The following is a 19,332-nucleotide window of genomic DNA, read 5'->3' as shown; positions in this document are numbered from 1 at the left end:
TTTCCCACAAGGGCTTCAACTTCAATAGTCTGTCCTCCAAACCTAGGCCGAGGGACGGCGAGGGAAGCTGATTAACCAAATACTTTTATCAGCACTGAAACTGCACCGCTGCATAAAATGGCTTTAAAAACACAAACCAGCAGTACTGGCCAGAAACAAGCTTTGGGGGGGGAGGTGGGGCTGGGGGGCTTACATGGCAAAGAGACACAATGAGGATTGACTGGACCCAAACCGAAGGCTCACCACTACATCACTCTAAAAATGCAGAAGAGTCCAGCCTCTTGCTTTAAAAACACATAGTGGAACTGGGCACAGTTCTACACTTACTGGCCATTCAAAAACAAGGTTATAATAATTATAATTTTATAATATACTGCACTGGAAAAAATGAATGAATGGTTCAAAAAATATCTATGGCTCAAGATCAAACAAATGATAAACAAAGTACAAATTATTTTGATGTTATTTAGACTGCTTATTTCAGACAGCGCTTTTTGTGTTCATAACACATCCATATACATCATATGACCCTAACCAGTGAATCTCAGCAATGAAGTCTAGAGGACTAAGGGACAGGAAGTCAACACTGTAAAAGAAGGAAATTGTGTACAGGGAAAAAAAAAGAGAGCAGATACATGAGTGGGAGGATGGCAAGAGCACTTGTGTTGTCTTCCTGAGTTTTTGTGCTCTTGGGAGAACTTGGACGGCTCGGGTCAGAAGAGACTCATAGAGTTGTACTTTCTATTTCTCTATGCTTTTTCTTTCTTTTTCTCTATTTCTTTCTTTGTCTCTCCTTCACATATGTTAAGGTGTGCTGCACTTTGATGTTTTTACAAGAGCCAACTAGAGATCCACAACACGGATGTGACGAAAGATGAAGATGAGACGGACAAACAAATGCCGCACAGAGAAGCACAAATACAACATGCTCTAAAGTTATCTGAAAATATCTATTTAGTCAAAGTCTTGAAAGCAAAACATATTTAGGTTATTCAGCTTAAAAATGACATTTTTTGATGTTAAAACACTTTCTCCTATCAGAGTTCAATGATCAAAATTGACTATAGTGGGTAAAACGTTATAAAAATTATACTGTTTGAATGACCTAACACAGCAACATTACCTTAATGTATAGTGCATAATAGAATAGAATAGAATAGAATAATCAAAGAAAGAAAGAAATGGTCACACACTGGAAAAGTGGCAGATTGGCAATGGGAGTGTTTGCAAAACCTGTTTGAAACTAATCTTTACATTTTCAATTCTGTTTTTCACCACTAGTGGCCCAGAAATTACACCCTCCACTGTGATGCCAGACCAAATCATAGCATTTACCAGCAAGAAGACGCAAACATAAAAAAAGACACAAAGTCACACACGTAGACACATTCTTTGTCTCTCACACTCCTCCCTCCTCGCCGCACACATGGCACATTCCTGGCCGTGCGATGCGAGGTTCTGGCTAAAGGCCGTCAGCAGTCGTTTCCTGAGGAAAGCCCTGGGTGCAGTGTCAACTCTCCTTCTTCCTCTGAATTCCCCTCTTACACACATACACACATGCAGTGAAAGATACACTCAGGGTCTTATCAGTTTACCATAATACTGCCTTCCAACACAGTGCAACACACTGAAGTTTATATATTTACCTTGACACTCTTTGACTCTAAACACACTCACTCTCATAAACACACACTCAGAGGCACAAATGTGCTTAGAAACGCACCCAGGCACATTCTCCAACTCAAAGATTCAAGAAAAACATAAACCACAATGGCATCACACACACACACACGTTAAGAGCACGGCGGAGCTCCGGTGTTCACTAGAAGAAAACATAGTCAAAGATTAAAGGGGTGCTCAGATCAGATCTGAAATTTGTTTTTCATCTGTCTCGCCTGTCAAAGACAAGAGGAAAAATGTTTCCAATATACCTGTGCTGAGAGAGAGAGAGAGAGAGAGAGAGAGAGAGAGAGAGAGAGAAGGATCGAGGAAGGCAGAGAGAAGCCGAGTCTGAGCGATATAAAGCGAATGAGGAAAAGAGAGAACATGGAGGGAGAGCAGACGTGATTAAATCCCGTCGGCTGTGTGGGGCTGTCAGCGACTGTGACACGAGGTTCAGATCACTCCTCGCTAGGGAGAGCACCATAATCACGTTCTTCCTGCCATGATGCCATCAAACGGGGACGGGACGGGTGGGCGGCTGCAATGGGGATGGCAATGGCAAAGCCCAAATCTGCCACACACGTCCAACTTTAGAATGGCCATTAGAATTTGAAAGTGACCACAATGGACTATCATGCAATCACAATAATTCCATAACTGGACTTTCAAAATTTCAAAACATTTTACAACCAATTCAAATTCAGCAACTACATCTAAACAGGCCATAAAGGAGTCAAATTTTCAGCTTTGACTGGTTACTGCATTATTTTCAGCAGTTCATCTGACAGCAATTTGTGTCAATTTTTGTGCCTGTGAGCCAAATCCTGCACGTCTATCATTTTTATGACCCTTCTATTGATTAGATCAAGACAAAATTGCTGTGCTGCCTTATACACAAAAAAGTGCATAAATCAGCGGTTTAGGTGTACATATTCGGTCATGTTTTATACAATCAGATCTGTTTATGCAAATAACTAAGGTCTAACAACTGTTTCAGGTTCACGTGCACAATATATATTGTCTGATTTTCTTAAAAATAATTAAAAATAGAAATCTGAAGGGAAAAAAAATCAAGAAAAGAGAAAATTAAAGGGGTCATGACATGGGTTTTTTTATTTTATTATTATGGTCCCCTAGGTGCAATTATAGTATTACTATAGTAAAAAAAAAAAAAAAAAAAAACTTTTAAAATGTAGTGAATTATGACATTTTCCCACCCTGTTTCTCATCCTTTGATTCAAACAGTCTGTTTTTGGGTTGTTTCCCCTTTAAGAGTTCAGTGTTAACGCCCACTGTTATGATTGGCTAACGACATTTGACGGAACATTTGCGGATTGAGCGTAACTGTTTAGTAGCGGGTGATGCATTCGAAGCGATGGCTCTTGCGATGATAAAACCTTATATGTTTGAGCCGGAATCAGATGAGGAATCAGAGGAAATTTAACCATCACCACAACAACGAAGACTGGATCGGCCCGTGTCCACATGGAAAGTGAAACTATTTTGAATTAATAAAAAAATTGTAACCCGAGATGAAAACGGATTATTGTTGCATAATTATTCTATAGCTTAATATGCTAACAGTTTAACATTATTTACCTAATTTCAATGAAATGATGGGGTGTACCACAGACAAAAATGCATGCACAGGCCATATTTGAAGATGCAGCATTGATAAGGCAACATTTTTAATCTTCTATTACATGTAGGCCTACTAGAAAGGCGACATATTTTCAAGATTCTCTTATACAAATGTGTTTATATTAGCCAGTGATTAAAAGTAATATTGTAAATACCCTTAAATGACAATTCTACATTTTCCCTGACGTCAGGATCTTTCGGCAGCGTATTCAAAGATGTTGTTTGTCCACAGCCAGGAACAGCACATCTGCATGGCATTGTAATTTTCCTGTACACAGACCCACTTGCTGTCCGTCGACTGAAAACTTGTGAGGTGCGCGGCTCGACAACGATCCGAAATGAGCGTAGTTGTCTTGTGCTGGAGACGGTCATATGCAAATGGTTGGAACGTCACTTCGCACCGTGACGTCACTTCTTACCATGGATCCAGAACGAGCTGTATTTAGAGCTTGATTAAATAAATAGCTTGTTTATAATGGGGAGGACGTCTTAAGCTATGAAACTTGCAGGAAGTTTTAATGGTACAAAGACCTCTTTTATTCCAAAAGATCAAGGCAAATTTGGTTTCTCATTTCATGACCCCTTTAAGAGAAGAGTCAGCATTCTCAATCCTGAATATCATTAAATCAGTTTTGCGTGGGTTGATATACTGTCAAATATTTTGGGCTTAACCAGATCTTGTTCGTTTCTTAAAAGCTTATAAGAGTTGCCCTTAAAATCTCTAAATATTATATTAATGCTAATAAACACCTTATTAAGGGTGTTAAGCCTTAATTAGCATCTAAAACTTAAAGGAATAGTTGACCCAAATATGAAATTTCTGTCTTTAACTTCAGTCTTTTACTCACCTTATATCTTTCCGAGCCTGTATGATTGACTTTCTTCCGAGAAACACAAAAAGCAGACTTTTTTGAAGGAGGAGAAAACATTGTACCCCATTTAGTTCCACTGCATGGACAAAAAACTTTTTAACATATTGTGACCCATGTTTTTAAGAGCCACAAAAGGAAGTAAGTCATACAGTTATGGAGTGATATGAGGGTAAGTGAGTGATGAAAAATTACATTTTGGTGCAAATATATTGGTGTCCCATCAAATTGAAAATATACAGTTCGAAATATTCACCATTAGATCTTTGGACTTCCTCAAATTAGAAAGGAAATATCTGTAGACATCGACTTAGTCCAAGGCTGCATTGCAAAATTGCAAGAATTGGGATGTTTCCACTCATCCAGATGGTGAGCAACTAAACAGAACACAATACAGGGGTATTGTGATGTGTTTTTTACAACAACAAAAAAAGTATATTTTAAAGAAGCATTTTAACTTGACATGGCATGTGGGCAATGGCAAACAGCATAGCATTTTGCTAAAGACATCCTTCTGACGCATTTGCTCATAGACCAACAATGCACATCAGCGCAGATCCCCAAGTACTCCATTGATTTATCTGTAGAGTACTCGAGGAGACAAAACGAACAAAATGCCTGCTTTACACCCCCTGGCAGGTGGAGGGCCCCGTGCCGAATGCCCCTGACCTAGGAGGAGGATGGCCTCCCTGGATCACAACGCTTCGGGACCCTCCAGAAATAGATGGTCCCAGTACACCACCAACAATACCATCAACCGAACAGGAGGGAGAAAGAGAACTGGGCTGTTCCACACAAAGATGTAAGAGTACAGCCTGACTGCTCAGGAGACAGGAAGAATGACAGAGAGAAAAAGAGAGCGAGAGAGTCTTAATTGCCTTATCCTGTAGTACAGGCTGGGGAGTGCTTTTTGACTTCGGCTTCCAATTTCACGCTACAGCATTATTTAGTTTGATACAGACTTGATTAGGCATTACAATGTGTCCCCTCTCTGAAGGAGCTTTGCGGCCGGCCTGCATCACTAGAGGACAGATTAACTCTGCAATCACGCTCCTTCTGAGACCCTTCTACTGTTTGTTTAGCCCGCCGGAGACCATGCCAGTGCATGTTTGTTTGTGTATGGGGTTACTGTGGGAGGGGTTCTTATTAAATGAACTCTACTCACACTTACAGCGACCCTTATTATGGAACATGACCACAAGATATAGAAAGAAAGTGTGTGTGTCAGTCCTTGAACTCAAGTAACTTTATTTCCAATATATGAGAATTTTTTAAAGAACTCGGTTTCAAAAACCTTGATAAATACACACAAGCTGTGCTGGTGAACAATACTTTTAAAAGTAAAGTTTCACTATTATTTCCTACTGAGAGTTACTAAACAAATAGACTAAATCATTTCTAATGTAGAACATTATATTAAATCCAATTTATTTAAATTATATAAATAGATGGCATACATTTAGTGCAAATTATGGTTAATTAAATATGTAGAGATTTAATTATACTAGTTACTTATGAAAAGTTAGTGTTATTATGCAACACAAAATACTTTTAATGAAAAGCACTTGTACATTATGAGGAAGGGAGAGTTTTTCATTTGTTAGACAATAAATTAAAGGAATAGTTCACCCAAAAATGAAAATTCTGTCATCATTTACTCACCCTAATATCATTCCAAACCTCTAGGAATTGCTTTCTTTTTTTGAACACCAAACAGAATATTTAGTAAAACATTGGTATCCAAACAGCTGACGTAGCCATTGACTTCTACTGTATGGAAAATGTGCTAATTGTGATTATGTAACACATTGTTACTTCTGTTACTGTCAATAAAAAAAGCCATAAAATAACACTTAATGAGCGCGGCATACATGGACTAAAGTGTTCCAACCAATTACGGATTGATTACTCCAGTACCAATGTGTAAAGTATTGAGTCTTACACTATGCCTTAAGACAGTGTGGTGCAAAACCTCTGATATTGGATTTTATCAGAGTTTAATGATCGAGCTGGATCCAGATGGAAGAAAGAGAATCGGACAGCCTGGTCCCCTGCCCATCACTACAGAACAGGTCAAAACTTTACATTTTTAACATCTGTCCATCCACCCATCCATCTATCCATCCATCCATCAACACTAAGGCCCCACAGTACACAATCCCCACGCCCCGCGATCTCCAATTCTCTTTCTTTCCGCTCCCTCTCTCTGCCTCTCCTGGAGCAAGTCGGGCCCTGTTTGATGGTGACATGAAGCATTTATTAGGCGAGAGAAGCTGAGCAGGAAAGAAAGAATAAAGAAGAATTGGGAGCGCGAGTGTGTGGATGGTTAATAATTTCTGCACATTTCTCTTGGCCCTGGATTTTTTATTTTTTTTCCAGTAGCTGAAAGAGACTCTCTTCCCCATCATGTTCAACCACAACAACAACGATACACACCTATCAGAGCAGCCCACAACATACACACACACACAAACACACATGTCTGCGCGCCGGCAGATGGATGATTAAATACACGCTGTGGCTGTAGCATGGAGAACTTTACCTGGGGACTAAGCCGACGAGATATAACATAAGGTTAACTGATTTGGTTTGGATATGGCGAGCGTTTTGACACAGTTTGGAGTGAATTCTGTCTCTCTGGCAGTGCTCGAACACAAACATACACATGTCAGCCGCACTGAAATGCAGATCCGTCGTGTGTGTGCTGGCAGAGAGGTAAATGTGAATTTGCTTCTACACACCTCCATAAATGTGGCCCGAGTCATCTCTCTTGACACAACACTCCCAGATAAGCACCATAAAACTTTCACATACTCTAACAACCATCTAAAACATTGCTAATTTTAGAAATAACAAACCTGTGAGAGTCATGGGGCAGTGGGTGACGCACGTGTTTGCGACACGTAAGAGCCGTTGTGCACTCAGGGCCACAGGTTTGAGTCTAAATCATCCATTTTCACCATTTTCTTGTTACTTTAAACATCTTTTTTTGACATGAAGTGCCACTGGACTTTCATTTACTTGCATGACTCACTGCAACACTAATTTTGTTCACCACTTATGATCAGATCATATTATGATCAGAAAATATGACTCGCTCCATGGATTGTTTTGCATAAGTTTTGTATTATATATTGATTTATAAAAAAGAAAAGTTCATATTTTTTATACAAAAATAATGATACAATATCAATTTATTTTAATATTAATTTCTCTAACCTTGAGCTTGTACACTCAGGCAGAAGGGTGAGAAGAAGTGAGGTGAGATGAGGTGAACGGAGAGAAGTCGGAGAGGAGAGCGTAATAATCACTCTTTGCCTCATTCAGTTCCTCTGGGAACTTCTTGAATCCAGGAGCAGCCCTCCTATAAAGCACACACGCTAAGTGAACTGCACACAATGGAAAAACCTGACTTTTAACCAACAAATGAACACATCGTAGAACAACGGCTGTTTTGTAAATGTCATTATTCCGCTTTTTTCTTGTCTCCCCTCCCCTTTATTCTCCCTTTGTGAGCGTATGTGTGTGTAAGCGCTCTTGAACGAAGAGCGACTTTAATTGTTTCTTCAGTATAGCCCCGCTGTTTGCACGGGTTATTATCCCCGGCTTTGCGGGAAAGGTGGGGGGGGGGCTTGCTGTTTGACGGGGAATTAAATGAAGAAAAATAAGGAAAACACGTCTGACTCCAGGATCAAGGGCTCGTCATTCTCTGGAGTCAGGCAGGCTAGCAGAACCGAGGGTCTTTTACAATGAGGGGCTAATTCTTTCTAAGCCAAAAAGGCTTCTATGCTAGGTTCCAGACTAGCCTCAGGATAAAGCGAAGAAGCTTCACGCATTAAAATCAATTTATCAAGGCATTACTAACCCAAATCAGAAACCCGTGGTTCGCACACATAATCTGCCCGTGACTAAATCGCAGACTGACAATCGTCGCTTTGCTATCATTTTCCATGACTGGGTTTTTAAAACTAGTTACTTTAATTGATAAGTGAAGGGTCAGAGTCGTCTTTTATCTTTCTGCAAAATTAATTACGCCTCTTTATTCGCCAGCGTAATTGTCTTGAAGATCTGAAACAAGGTATAGCCAGACATTCTGACATTGGATGAACTCTGCAAATTACTCAAAAGTTTTGCTTTGAGGTGTCAAACTCCATCTGTGTTTGAAAGGGCAAGGCTACTCAACTCTGTAAGCGTATCTTTGTTTTAGCGGTTTTGTTCTTGCTGCTAGAAAACTTTTTTAGGCCTTGTGAAATCGATAGGTTCAGCTCTGGAGAGAGCCACAAGCCTTCAAGAGATTTCTCAGTGCGTGGGCACATGCATGCACACACACACACACACACACACACACAGAGAGAGAGAGAGAGAAACATTTCACCTCCAGCTATACCAGTCCTTCACTGGTCTAGGAAGGCTCCCTTAGCGCTCTGCCATGGGAGACCAGATGACCTGGTGAAGGGTCAGAGGGGACTCTGGGGGGCACAGCAGGGGTCAAACCAGCACCAGCACTCCTCATTAATGACCTCTGCAGCCCTTCAATCACCACCCCAAAAAGCTCAGACCAGGGCCTGAAGCCTGTCCAGCAGGGAGACAGGCCAATAAATATATGCATCAGCCAGGTGAAGAGAGTGGGCTTAATTGCCCCCTTTCCTTATGTTTAATGTACAGCCCAGCGAGACGGGGCAGGGTCGTAGAGCAGCCACCCGGAGAGGAGAAAGAGTAGCGAGAGAGCCTTAATGCTTCTTTGAATATCAGGAAGTGTCATTTACACACAGACAAATACTACTTGACATAAAAACTTTTGAGATCAGTGAAGTATCTTTTGCTCAAACAAGCAACATTTATAATAATCAAAAATAATATTTTAAAATGTTTGAAAATGTAATTTATTCCTGTGATAGCAAAGCTGAATTCTCAGCAGCTATGAAAAGCTATTACTAAATTTAAAAAGAACAGCATATATCTAAAATAGAAATCTTACAATTAAAGATGTCTTTACTGCCATTTTTCCTACCAAATGTGTTCTTGCTGGATAAAATATAATAATTATCATTTTATTTTTTTTAATAGTCTTACTGACCCCAAACTTTTGAGCAGTAATAACCCACTCCCCATCTCATAACATTGACGGTCTGACAGGCCCAAATTATAAAACGAGCCTTACGGTATGAAACGTCACTCAAATTGCTATTCTAGGTCACCAAACTTCATTTTCTAAATGTAAAAGAATACTTTGAAGACGTATTGAGACGTGCTTTCTAGACAAAAGTCTCCGATGTTCTCTGTGGACTTGGTGAAAATGGCTGCCATGTTTAATCTACATGGGTACGAGCAGCTTTGAGAGGCGCTTTCTCGGTGCGTTGTTCCAGCACGTTTTAATCTGCCCTCCGCAGCAGCCCAATCCGGGTTCCAGAGCGCAGCATCTTAGAACGGCCGTGATCCTCCGGGAAGGTCTGACAGGGGAGCCTTGGCTGGCAGGCTTGGTGGGGAAGGAAGAACGGGGCGCAGGGAATGCCAACCACACAAACAGAATTAATAACAGCGGGCGTCAGAGCGACGCCTTCTCTTTAGAAGTGAAGCGTGGCATGGAGCGGGTCCGCAGTGAGCGCCGGTTCCGGGCCACTGAGCCCAGGCCTTCTGATAAAGCATGTGGCTAAGCCTGTACCATGGCAGAGTCTACGAATGAGCTCTTACATTAAGACAGATTCTTCCCCACAAAACTAGCAGGCAGGCTGCTGATAAGGAGTTGTCACTGGCAGACACACTGCCCACCGGGGAGAAACCCACATCCAAACCCACCCGCCTTCTCCTCCCATCACAGACCAGATGAATTACGCCATGATCTCCACACCAATAGGGGTCACTGCTTTGAGATACGGAAAGGTATAATGATTTGAGTTGAAAAGAAAGTTACAGAATGGAAGAAAAGCATGCCTCTTAATATAATGATACCAGTCGCATCAACACCCAAAGAAAGCCATTAAAAAAGACCTCAACTGCTGTCAAACTGTGCGCAATTATGTTTTTTTTTTCCTGGTTCTGATGAAATACTTTTAGAGTTGTTTAACTAATTGTTCATGCTGTGAAGTCAATGAAAACAAAAAAAGCAAGAGCATAAAAATCAATTTTGTGGTTCATCTCCCATTACCTCAAAATCACACCCTCTAACAGTCAACACACACACACACACAAAATAAACACTACACTCTTCACATAAACAGTTTAGAACTGAAACAAATGCTTTCTCAATTTCAGATTATTATTGTCATTTCTTTAAAAGCTCACATAAAAAAAAAACAAAATATAAAAATATGTTTAATTAAACCCATAATTAGGAAAATAAATTACAAATGTTTCAGGCACTACAACAGAAAACTGAAAGGAAACATTTACTAAAAATAAATTCAATCTATTATTCTCAATGAACCATCATTTGAAAATGTGCAACAGATGCGATAGAGTGATTAGGTGCATAAAAAAAAATGAAAACAGCACACCAATCAAAGCACAAAATGAAAAATACCAATGTGGATGCATAAGAACACTGGGGGATCTCGTTCCCCGATCACTTCATTTGTGGCTCTGCAGCCCTATGGTAACTCACTTCAGTGTTTTACAACAGCCCACTGACCAATGAAACTTCTGCGCCATTGCCAAAAGTCTAGGTGACAGTAAAAAAAAGCCATTTAATGTTAAAAGCAGATGGTTCCAGAAAAGCAGGAAAGTAAAAAGATGAGATACCGCTACATAAACACACCAAAAAAGATCAACACAACCGCAAATTACAGCTTCATTGCCTCTTTCCTTATCATCTAACATGTAACACAGCTCCCATAGAAAAAAAAAGTGCAAGGATAAGTGTAAGTGATAACTAATATCACTGAAATCACACAACAGAAAATCAGCAGTGTTCTTTATAGACGGAAAAAAACTGCAACTTCAACCCTTACTTTAGAAATCTACAAAATTACTAGAAAATTGCATTTTACTTTATTTGCTATCTAGATGTCCCAGCAAAAACAACTCGTTGTTTTATGTATCTAAATATGAAAATCCCTTCCTTCCCACAGTCCCTCAGTTGTTGAAATGCACGTCTGAAAATTTACATTCAAAACAGCGAGTAATTACCCAATTCCCTATCGAAACCCTTGCTAAAGGATACGTATTCTGCAGGAAAAGCTAAATGCATTCCTCAAAGACATTTCGAAACCAGGTACAAACCAATCCACGTTCCCCAAAAAGACCCTAGTGTCGGTGGGGAGAGGGGGGAATAATGCCATAAGATTTCATTCTCAGCGAGTTTCAGATGAGCATTACTCGAATGTTTTCTCCCTTTCGTAGAATAAAATGTCCAAATCGATTCAACTGACTGTAAACAACACTGAAAAAACTGAAATAAGTGCCCTCACTGTCTCCCTTCCTGTTGTGTGCATTCATCCCCCTCTTAATGTCCTGCAAATGAAGGGGATTTATTAATGTGTAATTAAGTAATAATCATCGCTACATAATGCATGAAACACTCATGGGGACGGTGGAGATATGAAACAGGAATGCCACAGCCGAGCATCCAGTGCATAGACACACATTAAAAAGGGATTAATTGAGAGAAATAATATTTTGATAAGCGCAGCTCCCTCTCCCCCTCTGACAAATGCTCGCTGTCTTTTTCCTCTCGAAATAATCTCTCTCTCGCTCGCTCGTGCACGCGAATAACACTGGCAATCACAGTTTCTAATGTGATGTGATGTGAGAGCATGACTCCCTTTACGGGAAAATAATACCTGGTCTAACGTGACAATGGGCAATGCTTTTTTGAGGAACCCCCCCCTCTCTATGTTCCTGCATATGTTTTTCTACAGCTACAACACCTGCAGATTTGGAGATATCAAAGCAGAAATTAATGACAAACAAGCGTAACCTCTGGAAGAGCGAGCCAATACACAAGACACCGGGACAGAAAAAAAAAACATGAATGATTTTGTGCATACCACACTCAGACATATTGTTGGTGCCCTTCTAATCTCCAAGCATAGCAATCAAAGATAAAGGTGCTGGACTGAGATAGGGACTGAGCGAGCCTTGCTTACATATTTAATTGGCCTCTGATTGACGTGCATCGCTGAGTCAATACAATCACTGTTTACCCCCCAAACCTCTGTGCTGCAGCAGGCCAATGCATACTCGATAGAAAACTGCAATAGTATTTGTTGCAATACAACAAAACATTTGATTTGCAATTGCCTTAAAAAAAAAAAAGAAACGGAACAAAAAAACATTATTGGTTAATTATAAGGGAGAAAAAAAAGATGATGCATATTTACTTGCATAACATATCACTTCATGCATGTAGAAAATAAAAACTGGTCAAAATAAAAAAAATATTATGTTATTGATTACAGGTTCAAAAAGACTGCTCTCGCTCTCATCTCTAGCTCTCCTAAACAACTCAACAACGTTGTTTAGGATTGATCTGCACTCAGCAGGCTCTGTCAATGTTAAATATCTATGACAATAACCGATTCTTAACACGTTGTATTTCCAGTTCAGCCGCCATGAATATTATCCTCTCACACTCTATGTAAACTTACGACCATTTTCTTCTCTCTTAATGAACCTCTGCAGATTGCGGCCGTTAATTAAAACAAAAAACTGGTTATTATTTGGGGGAGGGGGTACTAATATGGGCCACATGGCCACCCAAAAGCCCATCTGGTTTCTATTGGGGTGAGGGTGCCAAGTGATGTCTCGACCGGCAGCACAATATCTGCCGCACATTGCTGATGGACAAGACAAAATAGCAGCAGGCCTCATTGCTCCTAAATTCACCTGCCTGAGAGTGTTGGGTCTTGTAGGAGGGGCGTGAATGAGATGAGACTGTGTGTGACTGATTCTGCCATGTCAAAGTCACAACCAGGAATAAATTCAAGACAATAAACAGCAAAGAGGGGGGAAAAAACACCAAAATGAGATCTGTATAGAGAATCAAATACCATTCACAATACTACTACAGACTGAGAGAGGGGTTTCTAAATTGAACATCTCAGAATACTTAAGATTTCCACAAAAAGGACAAAATGGGAATACACTTATTTAAAGGTCTATTTTATGAGCAGTAGCAGTATTATTAATAATTTAAATATTTAAAACAAATGAAAATAAAATTGTATAATTAAAAAAATTTACATAATAATACTTAAGAGTATAAAGTGATGTTGTTTATTTACAAAAAAATAAATAAAATTGTTTAAATGCCATTTAAAATACTAATAATATTAATTAATAACCAAAAAAAAAACATCGTTCAGGTACAGCACCTTCCCTATAAGAGATAACTTGTACTGTCAACCACAAGACCTGGTGGCACCTGGCATCAAAATAAAAGAGTTTCATTTCCTAATTATCTTTCTATGTCAAAAATCCTGCTTAAAGCCTCTGAACATAATGTCACTTCTTAAAGCAAACGCATTAAATAGATGAATTTCACAATCCCCGCCAGTTTTAGCCACGAAAGTTCATTGGTCGTGTGAGTTGTTCCCTCTCGTATAACCAACATAAAACGCTTACCTTTAACGGAGCGCGGTTTGGCCTGCTTGCGTCTAGACATCTCCGTGGTAACAACAATATTTTACTTTCTTTAACGGGTATCTTGTCCTCTCCGAGAAATATTGACAGGTCACGCGCTGAGACTTGGGAGATTTCTTCACTTTGCCTGTTGCAATGCGGCAACTTCGGTCTCGCTAGTCCAGAAGCGTTCAAAGGAAGAGAGAGTACGGCAATGGAAATTGATATTCCAATGATTGAACTTCTCCAACCTGTAGATTTGACTAATAACTTGCGGCTTTTCCCGTGCTCGAGAAGCGAACGCTCTTTTGTTCCTCCGTAACGGCGGAGCGGGCACGCGCGCTCAGAGTTTGAAGAAGCGGAGCGTGCCCAAATTACACCTGATCAGTGGCGAGAGGTGCCAATACTTGCCGATAACGTGCAAAAGCCACTTCGCTTGTGTTTCGGAATTGATTCGCAATGTTTTTCCTCCTTTCTGCAGTTGTCGCAACTGTCTCTTTTCGTTGTGATCCCGCCGAGCCGTCCTCCTTCGCTGTTATTTTTCCGAAGGTGCCACTCTCAATGGCATTTTACGCAGCATTTTTACCTGAGGGGATTTTTCTTCTTCTTGTTTATCGTTCTAAAAGCCGTAAATATTTCTAGTCGCTAGCCTCTCTCTCCCTTTTTCTTTGTCCTGACTCTGGTCTTCCCTCCGCCTCCCGATCCGACTGCTGGCGGGGCTGCAGCGCAGACACACATAATAAAGCCAGGCTTGGCTGGAAATGTAGCCGTGTCCCAGCAGGAGGATGTGAGAGTAGGGTCCCGGCGGGGGAGCGCTCTGATCCCGCAGGGAGCTCCGCACAGCCTGGGTTGAGCAGACAGAGAGAGCCAACAGCACCAAACCATGGTCAGCCATGGAAACTACAGCTTAACTTGGAGCACGGATCGGGGCCAAAACACGGAGCGACGAGGAAACTCTGCAGCGTGCAAGAAAAAAGACGGACTGGATTCGCTTTGTGCGCTCCTTGTACCGGTGCCATCGTCTCGGGTTAACTCCAGCGTTTAACTGACGATTGAACACGATGACACTTTGACTATTTGGGGAGTTTGTTTTGAACATTTATCATTTCTACGTCGCCTTTGCAACACGTTTATCTGCGTTCAAACGATTAAGATTTACGATTTAAAGGGATAGTTCAGCTCAGCCAAAAATAAAAACAGTTTCATCATTTACTCACCCTCACGTTGGTCCTAACAGGTTTGACTTTCTTTCTTCCTACTGCTCAACACAAAAGATGTAAGGCTGTATGTTAAGGTATGACAGCCTCAGTCACCATTTACTATCATTTACAATGAAAGTGAATGGTGACTGAGAAAAAGAAAGTTTTACAAAAACAACAACAGGGTGAGTAAACAGATTATATTAGTAATTTCTCTTTGAAGGAGTAAAAAAAAAGAGTTTAGCTTTTGCATCATCAAGTGCATGCATTTAAAAAAAAAAAAGATCTGCATATACAAATAATGTTTTATATTATCAGATGTGTTGTTTTATTTTCATTGGTATTATGGGATATGTTTTAATTAACTTTTAACCCCTTTTTCTAGGATCCTTGTTGCGTTCCTTTTGGCAGAATTAGGCCTTTTCGACAGTAATTTTAGTCCCCACAGCGTCTGTCTGGCGGTCTGCGTGTGCTGCCGAAGCGCAGTCACAGAATGAGGATCATTTGTGCAAAAATCAACCTAAGAAATGGTCAAAATCACACGCGGCGCGCCGGAGCTACTCAGCCGTTGTCATGGATAACATGGTGGGCACCCTGTCTTGGTCAGTGGGATATCCTGCAGATTGAGCCAGGCACCCCACGGAGCCACGGAGCGGCCTTTAAAACTGACCCCCCACGGAGAACCGGGGCCCCTCTTGTCTTGTCTGAGCGCACGCTTGGAGACCGCATTTAAATGTGCTTCTGGTGTCCCAGAGAGAGAGTCCGCTGGCACGAAGGGGCGAAAGCTCACCGCAGTGGTCCCTTTTCCTCAGATAAATTCAAAGGAAGAAAATAACCCACATTACAAGCCCCTTAATGGTCAAGGACAGCCGAGACTTGAATGGTTTGAAAGAGTGGCATTGTGAAATCACATAGCACGCGATTACACCCTCTGTCATCTTTTTACGGATTTGCTTTTTTCTTGTGCCACAATGAACAGTTCAGAATAAGACTTACAAGACATGTGGATGAAATTAATTAAGACGCTGGAGAAAAAGAGGTGTGAACTGCAAATGCGGTGGTCCGGTTTGCAATAGACGCTGTTGCTATTTTAGGACGATTTTAATGAGTGGCAAATACATTTTTTGAGCTTGGATGACTGCATGCGATTTGAAAAATATTGAACGTTTACAAGAGGAAGCAAATCTCTCATTGGATATTATAAGGACGGAGGCATTTGCAACACTTAATTTCACTGCTAACTGAATTCAGATGGCCTCAGTGTTGGCTAGTATTTTCCTTCGTGCAGCAGGGATGGTGGTAGATTGATGCCCTTACATTATTCAAAATTTAGCAAGAGCTAAACAGCGTTTTGTCCTTTCTCTCATCCGTCTCCTCTCTCACCATACCCAGGTATGCTGCTATTCTTATGCGACTATCATCCATTGGACAGTGTGGACCCAGAAAGCACCCTTAAACACTCCCCCATTGTACTGTCACAAGCCTGGAGAGTTCATGTTATATTTATGTTGCCTACAGCGTATTCTCTCTGTTCTGTTCTGTTCAGCTGAACTCACGCCAACTCCTCCAGGTCCCCCCTCCACAGACAATGTTACATCTCATTGGCTTTGCCCTAGATAGGCTATTTTTGTATGAAATAATTAGACATAACTGATTTAAATACTGCAAAGCCAACAGTCTTTTGTCTCGTTAACAAAGTACAGGAGAGGCACACGCTCACGGTGTCACTTCTGTCAATCTGTACGAGGAGGTTTAAAATACAAATGCTTTTGTGGTTAATGGATCTGAAGCAGAGCCAAAAAAATGAGTCATTTTATTAGCCTCCTTCGATTCGGGTTTTACTTTCGGGACCAAGCTGCATTGACCTGACCTGATAAAATCTATTATGAAAGCAAAAAATTGTCAGGAAAGCATTGCCAGAAGCTTTTAATTGTCTCAACGTGTACATCAGCAAAATATAGGATTGCTAAAATATGCAGCCGTACAGCACTAATTGTCCATATTAGGACAGCGCGGCGCTTAAAACAGCACGTTTTGTTTGTTACAGTGACCCCAGACCCAGACAGCCGTGCTGATGCCGAGTGCACATGGCCACACGAGGGAGAGGTGGAGAGCAGGAACGCAGATTGGGGCTGACCGCTCGGCTGCACTTTAATGTACCCTCTACTTCATCAGTCCTGATTAGCCACCATAAAAATCCAGATTGAACATTACATTTTTACTGCTGATTGTCTTCCAAACACTCTCAGGTGTTGGCGTGTTAAATGCCGGGGTGTGCATCTGTGCTCACATCCCATTAGCTTGCTGCAGTGAGACATGTGACTTGAAAAAGGGGGACCCTCTTCAGAAAAACGAAAGCAATGCAGAACAAATTTCAGGCTTTTAGGCTTACCGTGTCTTGTGCCAAAACCTCAATAACAAGCCCCCCTCCAGCCCCCGTTTGCCTGGCTCTTGCCCCAGAGTTACACAAAGAAACACCAGCTTTATGGACTTAGGGCATTAAAGCATAAAAAACAGCGGACGGAGAACAGGTTCGGAACACATGGCGCCAAACTCGGGGCCCGATCACGTCAAATCGCACATGCTATATGCTTTAACGCTCCAATTCTCAGGTATATGACCGTGTTTTCAAAAGGGCACATTGAAAGGGCTAAGTGAGAGAGAGATGAGCAACGGCGGCGAGGAGGCCGGCGCTCCAGCAAAAACGCTTTTCTGATGAGCTGCAACAATGCACTCACTCCCACGACATCAGCTCTCTGCTGGGAGTCTCCTCCTAATTTCCTCCATCCATAATAAAAAGAGCTACATTAAACAGTGCCATTAGTGCCAGCAATTTGTTTTATTCTCCACAGAAAGAGAAATGTTATCTGTGGCGGACAAACTTAACCCAATTAAAGCTCATTGTGTATGGGGGCCTTGCTGGGTCTTCAGCTGATGCCTAGGAACGAGGGCAGAGGAAGCCAACTTTGGGGAGGGAGAGGGGAAAAAAGAGAGCGGTCGGAACACGTCGGGAGAATTAGGGAATGTAGGAGAGAGACAAATGTGCTTTCAGGAAAAAAGACGGGAAGAGAAATTATGTTTTCGTACGCTTTCTCCCCACATCAAATCCCTCTCAAGATGGTTTGATAGAGGAATATTATGCAAAATGTACACTGAAAACAAAAACGCACTGATAATTCGGCACTTAAACAAATAGCCGAAGGATTCGAGTGAAGGTAAAACCTTTCCATGAAATAAAAAAAGGGAAGAACTGCGTACAAAGCCACACGTTCTGAGACTCTCGCTCATACCCTCACATTTTTGCTGTTAATTGTTGTGATAACACCTCTCGATTACAGGGGTTTAATTATCAACATGTTTGGCTGTTAGACCGAGTACCTGGCACAGATCCTGGTGAAGGGCTCAAGGTTTCTAATGAAGATCTCACTCACAGCAGCATACAGGAGCTCAGTGTGGTGCTGTCCTAACAAAGAAGCACATTGCGTTTAGAGACGACCTGGGTATCTGTGAATTCTAACACAATAATGCCAAGAATATTCATAGTGATACATTTTGATTGATATCCAGTTGTGCTGGAATGGCAAGTGTGTGTCTCTGTGGGGGGAAAAAGAGAGAAAAAGTGATTCTGTGTGATTGCGGAAATGTAACAGTAACTGAATCGCATGTCGTGGGACACAAATGAGGCATGTCTTTGCCTCCGTAACAGCAAAAGCTGGTTTCACTCCGTTTGACTGGTAATCCGTCCGTCTCCTATTGCATTTATCAGCTTTAGTGGAGCCGTTTTTTGCTCACTTACCCAAAAAAGGCCCAATCAACACCTCCCAGCTGGTGAAATGAAGCAGAACCGGGCCTCCATTACTTTGAGACGTGATGGATACTTCACAGCTGCGGTCGAGTGTCTGTGATCAGAGTGGAGAGACAAACAGCTGTAAAACATGCCCTGCAAAAGACATACACACATTTGCTAACAGTGTTTGCCATTAGGATTTACATGCAGTGTATACTGTATACACACATGACAGATTCATCCTCAACTAATGTTGTTCTCACACAAGGCCAAAGAAACATTTATGTGAAATCTTAGCAGTTTGAAGGAGACTGTGGACAAGAAACAGTCCATGTAATGAGTTGCTTTGAAAAGTGACATAGCTTTTAAAACCAGGGCATTCATTCTCTTGAAATATATATTTAAATCTCACTTGAGCAGCATTTACTGTTCTACCGTGATTTATGTCTTTAAAATATCTAGCTTATTTCTATATTTGTTGTGCAATTTACATTTATCTATATTTGTCCTTAAACACAAACATTATATCGTCTGAAAGCAATATTATCCCAAATTGGAGGATGTGCACGATCTAACTTCACAAATACAGATTCCTATTATTATGAAATTGCACTAG

General features: G+C 41.1%; 1 protein-coding gene across 3 annotated transcripts in view; it reads right to left on the bottom strand.

Annotated features, from left to right (window-relative positions):
- Positions 1–14,942, bottom strand: part of znf423 (zinc finger protein 423) — a 149,045-nt gene extending 134,103 nt beyond the window's left edge. Inside the window, exon 1 of one of the 3 annotated variants that reach the window (XM_026287422.1) lies at positions 13,734–14,942. In XM_026287422.1, the coding sequence (XP_026143207.1) occupies positions 13,734–13,773 (40 nt within the window). In that variant the 5' untranslated portion in view covers positions 13,774–14,942. The remainder of the gene's footprint in view (positions 1–13,733) is intronic. The other 2 variants (XM_026287419.1, XM_026287420.1) reach the window with 2 other exon arrangements.
- Positions 14,943–19,332: the final 4,390 nt, after the last annotated feature.

This window comes from Carassius auratus, chromosome 18 (genome assembly GCF_003368295.1).
Source record: "Carassius auratus strain Wakin chromosome 18, ASM336829v1, whole genome shotgun sequence".
NCBI lineage: Eukaryota > Metazoa > Chordata > Actinopteri > Cypriniformes > Cyprinidae > Carassius > Carassius auratus.
This window is presented reverse-complemented; position numbering and strand designations above follow the sequence as displayed.